This window comes from Chaetura pelagica, unplaced genomic scaffold (genome assembly GCF_000747805.2).
Source record: "Chaetura pelagica isolate M959 unplaced genomic scaffold, ChaPel_1.0 scaffold548, whole genome shotgun sequence".
NCBI lineage: Eukaryota > Metazoa > Chordata > Aves > Apodiformes > Apodidae > Chaetura > Chaetura pelagica.
Window position 1 is genome coordinate 579,365 of NW_009970728.1, and position 13,077 is coordinate 592,441.

The 13,077-nt window shown below is 43.0% G+C and overlaps 1 protein-coding gene across 1 annotated transcript in view; it reads right to left on the bottom strand.

Annotated features, from left to right (window-relative positions):
• Positions 1-13,077, bottom strand: part of CELF4 (CUGBP, Elav-like family member 4) — a 741,704-nt gene that overhangs the window by 25,935 nt on the left and 702,692 nt on the right. Inside the window, 2 exon segments of the mRNA XM_010007136.1 lie at positions 4,116-4,196; positions 5,861-5,926. Coding sequence (XP_010005438.1) covers positions 4,116-4,196; positions 5,861-5,926 — 147 coding nt within the window.

Consider the following 13,077-nt stretch of genomic DNA (forward strand, 5'->3'; position numbering starts at 1 on the left):
AATGTGGAGTTATTGGCATGATAAACTAGACTTGAAACAGTCTGAAAGTGTTAAACAAACACCGACCCCCTTAGGTGTCTGTTAAAATTGAGAAAATTCTGCCCAGGAGAAGACCACAGTCCAGAATAGCAGGAAAAAAAAAAAAAGTCCATCATCTGAACGTGCCCCAGAGCATTTCTACTGTGGGATTTGAGATCCACATTATAATGGGTAAAATCTTGGCTTTGCTGCAGCTAGTGGCAAAATTCCCACTGACATCACCAGAGCCAGCAGTTTGCTCTGTAAAACTGGCAAATTCTTTAAAAAATGCCAGCTGCATTTCCTGGGGTCTTGGATGTGTTGTGCATGAGTAGGGATTCTGCCTGCATGTGCTGAGAAACATCTACTAAAGCATAAGGCTGACCAGGAGGCACACAACTTCATCTACACTACGTTTAGAGGTTGGGCTCAAGGAGAAATCACCCCTTAGTTCACCTTGAAATCAACTTTGACTGACACTGTTCAAAGACCAAGAGGAAGAAACCAGGGAGGATGTGAAAAAGCAGAGACCTTCCTCAAAGCCCAATTCAGCTCTGAAATGAGGCTGGGAAACCCATGCTGTGGCTTCCCATACCAGCTCAGACATTCAAGGCCAAACTTGCTCTGTTCCCAGTTACAGAGTGTTTTTGCTAATTTCCAGAGCTGAAAACTCCACCTGCTACTGAGAAATAACCTGGAGTAGTTTGATTTGGTTTTGCATCCTCACATATGAAAATTCTGCCATTAGAATTTAACAAGCAATTTCTTGTTAAATCCAGCCATCTGTAAGTTACCTAGCACAATTAGACTCCTTGGTAAAGAATTAAAAAACCAATCTCATTCTGTTAGCCCTTCTATCTTGTTGTGGGGCTTTTTTTGCCTGTATCAAGTTAATCTGCGCACTTCATGGAAGACTATATACTTATGTGCATGGCCACCTCTTTATATATATGTGCTTATTTTTAAGAAACCAAAGGTACAAGTTGTTCAGCTCAGTATGTTGGTATAAGTACTCAGTGCACACATGCAATGCATTTCAAAGGACTTGATCAGGATCACTGGTGCAAGAGGAAGATCAGAGCTGGTATGACTAAACTTTAGGAAAGTCTCCAACTGTTTTGTTGGAGTGGTAGGTCTTGTTTTGGTATGAGGTGATGGGTTGTTGGAGAACAGCATACTTGGCTGTTCAGGGCTGATTAAGGTGCTAAAATTATTTGCCACAAACTTCACTTTGGTTTTCAAAAGGGCTGTAAGCCATCTACAAATCTCACCTCATGACATGTTATAAGAAGAGAATCAAAGTTCATTTCTACCTTGACATCTACCTCAGCTCTTGGTTTTATGGCTTTAAATTAGAGATATTTCTGTTCATTAATGCACAGAAAGCACAAATAAGCTTGTTTCAAGCTAAAAGGAACTTAAAGTTTTAAGAAATGTAGAGTTCATGAATGGTCTATAAGTTACAGGCAAACTTTGCAGGATAATGCAAAAATACATGACTGAAGGCACAGAAGCACATGGTAGAGAACTCTGTGGTGGATCTGTGTTGATTCAGCTTGGTGGAACCTGAGCTACAAAGCCTTTGCTCTGTCCATGCTCCTCATCCTCCAGCTTACTGTTAGTCATTTAGCATGGGTACAGCAGCAAACCCAACCTAGTCCTGGGTGTCCACTGTCAACACTAATAAAGTCCTTTTACCTGTGTTTGACATGAGCTATCTATCATTGCACCCCTCACACTTTGAATCAGTGTCATAACAAAAGGCTGTAACCAGACTGCTTTTCCAAAAGTAATTAAAAATGGGTTGTGCTGTAAGAATTTAGTCTATGGCCATTTGGTCAGTTGTACACTAAGTTGGATATACACCTCACCTCTACCGCAGCTACTTAGAGGTTGTAACTTCAGTGACTCTTCTGATTCTGTGTGTTATTCAGTCCCTAGCATGAGTGAGCACAGGGCAGCTGAGAGTCACAAGCTTGCACCACTTTATTTTAATATGTAAGTGTATTTTTAAGTTTCAGAAACTATGTCAAGATGAGTAATGCCATGCAAATTTAAAACTACCCCCACATTTTGCCTGGTTGACATGGCCTGAATCAAGACTTCATCTCTAACTTTGATCATTTTGGATCTGTTCCACTCTATGCATCCCATCAGCTACTGGCAGACGCAGTGCTCATGTGAAAGTAATGACTAATCTCTACAGGAATGATGCAGCAGCCAAGCAGCTCTGGGCTTGTTATCCAACTGGGATACAGGAGCAAAGCGTTACCATCCTTATTAACAATGTGATCATTGATGTTATGTAGTGGTAGGACTGGTTCATTAACAAATCAATGTTTGTTCACATCCCTGGAAACATAAAACACTCTTCTCAGCACTGAGCATTATTATTACTGTACTTCTCTCTTGTTGCTTTTTTCTGTTAAAGGTTAGAGATACTTAAAGGTCTCAACTCTCTGCTAAAAATAAGTATCTTGCCTTAGAGATTCTCCCTCTAGGAAGCAGCAGAGAAAGTCATGGCAACTAAATACTGCAGAAAAACAGAGGGCACTGGGAATGGTAACCTCCTTTGGACTAGTGGTTCATCTTATATGTCTGGTCCCCAGCCATTGTCAATACCAGCTGCTTATAAAAAGGAGTGAGGAGTTATGACTTGTCCACTGGGTGACATTCACCCTCAACTAGAGAGACACATAATGCCTTGCCAACACAGGGGTCTTCGGGCAGTGGGTCTTCAAAGTGTGCTCAACAGCTATCCTGTGCTTCTGATGGCTCCTGGCATGATGCTATGCTGAGCAATGATCTGCTCGCCATTTTGTCCTGTGCTTAATCTAGCCCCAGTAAGTAATAAAAAGCAAAGTCCTTCAGCATGGGGGAAACATCTCTGTAATGATACGTTTGGTCTGTGCATCTGTTCTCACAGCAGGGATGTGTACTAGAGCTAATCAGGAGCTGGAAGTTTTGTTCCCCAGGAAATTCTGACATCAGGAAAAAATTGATTCAAAATTAGATCGAAATGCTAGCATTTCTAATTTTCTTATAAATGAGATTTCTCCTCCAAAGTAGTTCTAGGCCATCAGAATATTTTAGTGTGATAGTGTACTCTTGATTAATTTCATTCTCACTATTACACTATATTAAAATATTAAATGCCATTATATATATAATAACATGTATAACATAGAAGATATCTGAATTAGTGATCTAATAGTGGATAAAAATTGAAATGTAATTATTTAAAATGAGGATCTCTACACTAAGCTGAAGCACTTGACTTAAATGCCTCACTTAGACAAGCAGTTTCCTCTTCTTATCAAAAGGGAGCAGTAGGCTCCCTGAAGAAGATTTGGGACTACCTGAGCAGGTTACCTCTGGGGATCCCACTGCTCCCCTCTGGCTGTAAAGGGAACATTATATAGCATGTTTGCCTTCCAAAACATTTACGTACAATAATGGGAAATTCAATTCTCCTTACTTTTTATGTCTCCAGTGAGGATATCCAGTCCTTCTGGCCAGGTAACCTGGCCACGTCTTACAGTTAATGTAAAGAAGTAGATAGGTTTTTTGCAAGATTAATCTCATCCTCATACAGGTCTGATTTCTATTTCCAGATTATCAAAGGAGGATGAAAGTACTATATCAGCTCTACTAACAGGTCCTCTTTCTCTAAATAGCAGGAGTTTGAAATCACATTATTGACTTCTAATGAAAGACCCAAGTGTTTTGTTTTCTATTAAATTCTTTATTCCAATGCAATTGCATTTTTACCCACATTCTTGTTGCTTGTCCCTGACACAGAGCCCCACTGGATTATTGCCTGTATTGCTAGCAGGACTTTCCATGGCCCATTCACATCAACATGTTCCCTTCCTGGGGACAGATCTCAGCAGTGATCCCCCATGAGGACATTACTGCATACTAATGTTAGTGCTAGTGATGCTGTGCCACATATGGAAATGGAGGAAAGGCTCAGTGGACCCAGGATTCAATGCAATCAAATGTTTAATGTATATTCTCTAGGTGTATGAGGTGGGGAACCAATGTGGCAGGGATGGTGTGCTGAGGCCAGAAAGGAGGACAGCCTGTTTACTCACCTTCTCTCTGTTGCTGTGGGATCATAGGAGGTGGCTGTGGGAACGCTTGGCTAATCTGGCCATAAGCAGCAGGATAAGCAGCTACAGGGTAAAGAAAGAGAGAGAAGAAAGAGGGACATATTTCAGTGCTGGGGAGCAAGGAGCTTTCACTCCAAACTGTCATACCAATCTAGATGTGGGGTTTTCCCCTGTATTTTGGTACTGTGAAGGGACATCTCATGCAGCCTGAGATGGGGCAGAAACACCATGGTGGTGCTCCAGGAAATGCCATGTGGTCCTGAGCATTCACCCTCCCTTCAACTTCATCAGCAGTGACTCCTGTGACAGCTATGCAGTGTAAGCAGGGTTCTCTGCTGGGAATTCTCCCAGCAGAGATTCGTAATCATCCCAGATGGTGCCACAAACACATCCATCCATGAGCTCAACACATTGATGCCCGTGCTGACAGCCACATGCAGAACGCATGCACACACTTCCCTGTGTAATCTCTTCTGCACTCTGATTAATTCACATACTCATAAAACCAGTTCATAAATATTTTCTCCCTTACTCTAACCTTTTTATGCCCACACACAGTATAGGCACAGTTGCACATACACTCTCAGATATGTATGTTTTCTTTCATGTCCATAGAGACTTCCTCCCTCTCACACAAACACAGTGGAAACAGTATGCAGCAATTAAACAATTTTCCCCACTTCAGCTTCCCCACCAAGCAGTCAAGGGGAGCCAGTCAGTACCACAGATGGTAGATGATGTGCCTTGCTGCTAAAAATACAGACTATGGGTCGCCTGTGAACCCAGAGAGAGTGGGATAGGGGCCATGTGTGTGCAGAGGGGTTAATTAACAGCTCAAAGGGTTGAGCTGCTTCCCATCTATCAAACCTCACAAGCAATAAATGACAATAACTAAAACACCGGCAAATGAAGCCCTACATGGAGAATTAAATTAAGTTTCCAGATACAGTGCTGACATGAGATAATAGCCATTCCTCTGCGGGATCTCATGATTGCTCCAGTTACCACAGGAAATAATGACTTTGGGGTGGCAGCTTCCTCACAACGTTGACCGTGGACACCTCGCGAGGGGAGGCTGAACATGGTGAGGTCATGGTCTGCACCAGGTCACTTTGGCTGCTGTCAGTCCATCAACTGCAAAGGAGCTGCTCAGCTTATGGGGCCGCAGGAGCAGAGGCTGACCTCTTGGGAGCCATGGAGAAAGCTGCTGAGAAGCCAGGAGCATGTCTGTGTAGCTCTTAAGCAAGCCTCAAACTAACTAGGCGGGGTATGGCCAGTGTAGACATACCCTAAAATACAGGTATGTTCGGACATGCCCTGCCAGTCACAGCAGCAGTGACTCTGCAGTGTCTGGTTACCCAACTCCCTTCCTTTCTTCAGCACCCAGGAGACCTGTTACAGAAAGTGGCCTCCACACCAGTGGCCTGGTTTTGCACTTGTGCACTATGTTAAGCAGACTGGGCCTGGCCCTGCCAATGAAGCTGCCCCAAGGTACAGTTAGTGGGAACCTTTCCCTAGGGAAAGGGAGGAGGTTGTCTTCTAAGGGAGAAAAGACCCTGGACTTCATATTCGTTTTCACAAGGAGTGCAAATTTATCTGATTCTGTGACTCCCAGCCTGCCACTGGATAAGCAAACACCTCCCTACCCCCAACCCCCTCAGGCATGTTCAGAGATTAAAGGCTTCAGAGAAGAGAAATGTTTATTGGGAGAAAGTGTTAATACTAACGACCTGCGTACTGCTGCACTCCAGCGTAGGCTTGCTGCAAGGGGTCTGCTGCAGTGGGGCTCTGTGCTGTGGAGATAAAAGAGAGAAAGGAATTAAGGGGTTAAAGCATGACAGACAGTCTTTGTTTTTCTTCCCTCATAAATAGGTGGTATGAGACAGACAAACCTTGCTCACCCTAACGACAGAACTGCACAGAGCCCCCCATGATGGCCAGGAGGTCTCTGTCCCCTGGTTGTCTTCCACTGAGGTTTTGAAGCAGAGGTCACACAAACCTCTCCCCTCTTTCCTTTATCTTGAATTATGTATCCCACCTCTGATCATTCAGACATTCTGCATTGCTGTAGTCAAACCCAAAGAGCCTGCATCTTCAGCCAGGACTGACACTGTGCTAGGTGCTGTGCAAACTCAGATCTCCGTGACAGCTACAGTTGTATGAAACTTTTAATCAGAGCAGAAAACAACATGGACATAGCAGGAGGAAGGAGAAGAGAACAAAGCAGTGGCTTCTGCCATCCCAACATCTCTTGGAAGGATTGCAGTGCTGCCAGGCAGCCCCCTGTGTGAGAGGAGATGTTGCTTGGAGGGGAGGGAGACACCACTTGTCTGCTCCAGGGAGGATGCTGTGAATCTCTGTGTAAGGCATGCAGTCTCTTGCTGGCTTCAAAGTGCATTTTCTCTCTTTACAAGTATGCACTCCTCCCCCCTAAATCTGTTTATTTTGTGCAACTTTGAAGTCTAGCTCAAATACAACCAAAGCTAGTTAATTTTATTTTTTTTTCCTTTTCCCTTTTGGTTGACAGAGGGAGAAAAAGAGAGAGAGAAACGTGTTGGATAAGCTCTTTCTTTATCTGCAGCAATAAAATATTTAAAGCAAAACTTGGCTGAACCTCCAGCCCAAATGTCACCTTGGTCCTAATATGTTACTTCTTCTTATGAGTTTAATTTGTATTTATTGGTGCTACACAGCTCTACATTTACGCAGTCCCTATGGCTTTGTAACTGTAGGATGATCCCTTAGGAAGCTGCCACTTTTCCCCTGCCATCCCACCTTCTTTCCTACAAGCATGGAGGTGTATCTAGAAGCAGGAGCTTGGAGGTTGCAAAAGTGTGGGCCTCTTACAGGGAATTCTAATGCCATTGGCCTGCCCACGGAGAGATACTGACTGGATGCCAAAGTGTGGGGGAAGTTTGTAGACCCAAGTGTTAAAGACCCAAGGAACAAAGTGTTTTCTTACAGATGCAAATACCAGCTTGAAACTTAACTTCAAAGATCACCCTTGATCATGATGGAAGCTTGTGAAGTCTTGCACTTCTAGCCCAAAATCCAAGGAGGAATGGTGAGAAGACCAGAGTTTGATGGGAGAAACCCAATTAGCTCGATAAGGCTTGGAGGCTTTTGTTCATTATGGATATTACTAGATTACAAGGACTTTGAGGATGGGCTAGTCACAGAGAGAAATAAGTGAGATTGCAGTCTTAGGCTGGAAGTTATTTGGTTCATTTCCTAGCTGACTTTTTGAGATCCCTCAATATATGTGTAAGTGAAATGAGAAAGCACTGCCCTACTGTAGGGATTTTCACCTCTTGAAAAGGAGTGAGGATAATACATTAAAACCTATGGGACATCAGTGGAAGGCATAATCACAGAATCATAGAATCATAAAATAGAATCATATAATGGTTTGAGTTTGAAGGGACCTTACCTTAAAGATCATCAAGTTCCAACTCTCCTGCATGGGCAGGGACACCTCACACTAGATCAGGTTGCTCAGGGCTCCATCCAACTTGGCTTTCAATGCTTCCAGGGATGGAGCTTCCACAACTCCTCTGAACAACCAATTCCAGTGCCTTACTACCCTCACACTAAAGAATTTCCTCCTGATCTCTAATCTAAGTCTCTCCTCTCTCAATTTAAAACCATTACCCCTTTTCTTCTCACTACAAGTCCTTGTAAAAAGTCCCTCGCCAGCTTTTCTGTAGGCCCCCTTCAGGTACTGGAAGACTGCTATGATGTCCCCCTGGAGCCTTCTCTTCCTCAAGCTGAACAATCCTGACTCCCTCAGCCTGTCCTCATAAGAGAGGTGCTCCAGCAATCAGATCATTTTTGTGGTCCTTCTCTGGATACGTTCCCATACACATGGGAACTGCCTAATCTCCCAGCTATAGCTGAGTCTGTCCCAAATGGGACAATCCAGCTCACTGCTGAGCTGTTGTCCTCATCCCATCTGTGAATATCTCACTTGCCTTACTGTTCCTGTTGTAACCAAGCCATTCTGTTTAGGAAATACACACTGAAAATCATGGTTGACCTTTAAGATTACATGCTAAAACTGTGCAAATGCTCTGTTTACATGGTGTGGAAAACCAGTCCTTTAAACTTAGCTTTTTCCCCCTCCCACTCAAAGCTTTTAGAGTTCACTCTTTTCCTAAGTCTTTATGACTTGTCAACAAGAGTAGTATCTAACCAGGGGTTTCTTTCTCAGGAAAGCCTTGTGCCTTATGATGCCTTGTGCCCCAGATCATGCAGGTTATTTCTTCCTGGCTGACAGCACATGCAAGTCAGTGGGAAGACTTCTCCCTGATTTTGATCAGCTTTCCTCCAAGCTGGGAACCATCTACTCATGGGTAAAGTAGCAGCAATATGTTAAGACCAGACACATTGCTGCTGCTTTACCCATGAGTAGATGGTTCCCAGATTGGATCTGATAACACTCATCTAACTAGATGCTCTTAAAAGTGAGGAAGTTGAAAGCACCTCTGGGCTGTAGGACTCAACAGCCTGGGGAGGTACAAACCCCTGGCATGGGGCTCTGTGTTTTATACATCATGTCACACCCTGCCTTGGCTGTTTGGGAAAAGCAGTGCTAGTGAATCACCATACGAAGGAATTTAACTTGACATCTGTTAAAAACAAAAGTGCTGACTTTCTCTCACTGGATAATTTGTTTTCTTGAGCTTGAAGAGTGTGTTTACTCAGCTAATGAAGATGTGACTTCAGTACAGTGGATGTGTTCATGCTGGTCAACATGGCCTATGAAGATGCAAGGACACAGACTCCAGGGCTGGCAGTGTTCCCCGGCATGAAGCCAGGGTAGCTTGGGCAGCCATGAGCATATCTTCAGGCTGCTGCTTACTCTGTCAGATGAATTAAACCCAGTGAAGGGCATAACTGTCTGTGCTTCCAGCTGTAGTGTGGATTAAGCCAATGGCTGGTATTGATCCAGAAATCTCAAGACACAAATTAGACATTTCAGGAAACTGTGGCCATTCTGTGTTCAGTGAAGTGACAGCCCTCCTACATTCTAATGATCCATGAGAATTTCAACAAAGGGTCAAGTGTATGATTCAGAGCCAACATGCCCCAGAGGTTACATTTTACTGTAGGCTGGAGCATGACACATGCTAAAATTCGAAGTGATGGGGAAACATGAATAATTTCTGTGTCTCAGCATATGGATACCATGAGGAAATGATGCTTTATGCATCTGTAGGATACACATGACTTAATAGGGTGTGTGCCCCCATGGCCTTCACACAAGTCATGCTGCACCGTGGTAGGAGAGTTACCCTGTTTCAGCCACCCTTACTCATCATCCAGCTGGCCAGTTTTCTCTGTTACTGCAGATATTAGTTGAACACAGGTATGCAGGGCTAGGAACAAATGTTAGCTCCTCTGCATGCTGTCTGGGCCAGAGTGTAACCCCCTGCACCTCAGAAGCTAAACAGCCACATAAGGGCTGATAAGAGCTATAGGCACATAGGAGACACTAGATGAGGGACATGGATATAATAAATCACCTTAAAAGGGCTTTTGGACCAGAACTAGCATGTCTCTAAGTTGTAACATCATCAAAAAACCTTGGATGTCCTGGTGACTGCCTGTGCAAATGTGCCCATAGATAACATTTGAAATAGCTTTCCTTGTGGTCAGACTCACTGAGATCTTACATTTGGCATACAGACACTTAAGAGATTAAATGTGATGTAATGTACACATTGAGGATCGGCTGGTGAAGTGAAAGCAGCAGAGAGGGTCCTGAGAGGCCAGAGGACAACTATCAATCACATCAGCCCTGCTGAATTCCATGTATCCTCACTGCTTTACAGAAGCTGAGGATCTAGCCTTGCCAGGGAAAACTAAAGGTGTACTGTGAAAACAGATGCTAATAGTAACTTCATTTGGCAGCTCAGGGCAAGAGCCTTATCCCTGGACATTGCCTCTATATTAATTTGATCATTTCCATATCTCCACGGGAAAAATCCTACTCAGATACAATTGTTTCTTTGTGAGATGCTCCTGGCCAAGATGCCACAAGGTGACCATGGCAGATAACCTTCCATAAACCTGGAGGCATAAAACAAGCCAATGACCTACTATATGGCCATAAATATAAATTTAACAAAGGCAGCACTTATTCATTAGGCAGAAGTCAAGAAATGACTCCCAAGTCCTTCAAAGAAAGTAGATCTGTTAATGTCACTTTCCAAATCCTCTGCCTGATGCCAAAACCCATGGATAATTTCCCAAGTCAGCATGAAAAACCAGTGCTTTAAAATTAACACTTGGAAGCTTTCTTACTACTGATATATCTCTAGATTGAAATCCAGCTTTCTGAAGGGGTATTCAATTGGTGTCAAGCCCAACATTTAGGGGTTTTTTTCCAGAAAATAAAAGGATGGAGGTGGCACAATGAATTGTGTTGTTAAAAATAAATAAAATCAGTTTAAGTGGTAGTCTATAAAGAGTCCCCCCTGAGATACTACTAACCCAGCTACAGTGTCTGGCCAAAATGATCTGTTATATGGGCACTGCAGGTGAAAACGGTTGTGGGGGACAGCGGGCTGGAGCCTTCTGTGAGGGTCAGTGTTGTAAATCAGGAGAAGCTGCACTGAAGCCAGCAGAGGTGGTGACGAAAAAGAATTACGGTTTCAGCCTGAGTTATCAGAAGGAGCCCTCCAGCCCCATCAGTGGGTTATGGGACAGCATTCCTGTCACAGCTTGGGGTAAGAGAAAGCCAAGGAAATCTGCTCTCCGAAATCAGAGGGACCCAGTGTTTCTGAATGACAAAAGTAGGGTCTGGCACATTTTGGGCTTCTAAAACACCCTGGGATTTAACTTTGGTGTAAGAAGGCAGCAAACCTTATAACTGTATAATATCGTCTTCACACCCAGCTTCTGATTATTTTTGCATTTCCTGACAGACAAGTTTATTCCATCTATTTAACTCTGTTTCACAGAACTGTTCCCTACATGGGCTTACAAAAGCATGATACCACCTGGATTTACAGTTTTGTGTTCTTCCCCATCTATTAATTTCTCTCACTATTCCAGAAACATTTTTACACCTCTCCTAGTAGCCGCAGCTTGGTCACTGTTACCACTGAGGTGTTGAATGGGGGAGCAGGGCAATCAAGGACAGGCAGCACTGTTCAGTAAGGGGGTGGGGGAGGGGAGGAGGAATAAAATAATGAGAGCAAATTAAAAAAATCTACATGAAGGCCAGGATTTAAATAAATAAATAAATAAATAAATAAATGGCTGGGAGGGCTCTATTCACCTTCTCCTTAAATCCAATTTAAATCACTCTCTACAGCCCTAATCTATACCCATAATCATATCATTTCATACAACAATCTTGTGAGAGGTCTTAAGAAATTTATGTAGATTAAAATTCATGGGTGCCATAGTAGAGATTCCATATTATTAAGATTGATTAGGACAGCTGATGCTGTGATTAAAGAAGCCAGCGTTTACTGTTGTAATTAATTAGGTATTCAGACACAACAATAACTGCAATAACAAAAAGAATGTGCTGATCTGGCAGAAAACAGAGGCTGATCCTGTGTTTTATAGTTCCATTTCACCATTTAGGGGCTGGTCACCATTCAGTCAAAGACATGTTGTTCTGCTGTTTTTTGTCCTACGTATTAAAGTACCCAAGATATCCACAGCATTTGTGCCCCCTGTTCCATCCTGTTAGTTGGAAAAACCCTTTTGGTAGCATCCTCGGGAGTTGTAGATGCTTGTTTGCAACAACATATGGACATACTATAAAATTTGTATAGTTAATCCCTGGAAATGAAGATTATCTTCATTATTTTCTTAATAGTCTCATCTCCAAGCTTCATCCCTAATCAGACCCCTGCTGTGATGGATGTTGTGCAAAAACATTGTAGGAGTCATGGCTGGTAATAAAAATCTTCCAGTGGACAAAGCAAGAAAGACACAGAAGACTCAGAAATGCAGAGAAATAGAGGTGGCTGGCCAAAGTGACAAACTAATTCAACAGCTGAGTCAGAATCATCTTCCCTCCCTTTGCCTAAGGCCATAAACACGTAAGTCGGGGTCAGGTATTAAAAGCTATTAAGTCACTTAAATCCATATTTTTGGGAAGCTTAGTTTAAGTCAGCTTTAAAAATAAAGCTTGAAGTCTTAACTCACTTAGATGCCTCTGAAAACATCAGCACAGAGCCTGATTTGTATTTACACCTTCTTCCAGATCAGAGGAGCAAATACTTTGGCTCTGAAAAGGGTCCCATAACTGCCTTAAACAACCTCATTCATTATGGCTGCAGCATGGTCGTTGGAATACATGGCATCATTAAAGTAGCTTAGACTACAATTGAAGATGGCAACTCATTATTATATTTTTAATGAGTGCATTCCTTCACTTATTTATTTTACCAGTAAAGAGTGGTTTATTGCACATGGCAGATTGTTACAAATGGGTCAAATAAATGCTTCCTAGTCGTAATGATGTTTCAGGTGCTCACTGTTGCAGTTTGGAACTGCTGATACAAAATATGAATGGGAAAATTCTTACCTGAAGATTTAAGGTGGACAAACACAATGCAGCAAAAATTTCCCTTACTAAGTAAGTTAGTATCTGGTTCACTGCACCAGGTACATGTCTAGGGCATGATGTCTCTCTGGACCCAATGCTGAGGGGCTTGGTTTACATGCAGGACCTTCTATAGGTGCAGGCAGGTCACTTGTTTGGTTTTGTTTTTGGTTGTGTGTTTTGTTTTGTTTTCCTATTCCATCTCCTCTCCAAACTCTTCTTGTCTGACATCTTTCAGGACCGCAATATCAGGCTGGGTGCTGGGGTGGGGGAAGTCATCCCTTTCTCTGTCTGTACAAGTGAAGCCCTGATCTCAACCAATGCCACTGGCTGGGGTTTGTTGTGAGCAGGACTGATCCTTGACTGGCCAGTCCA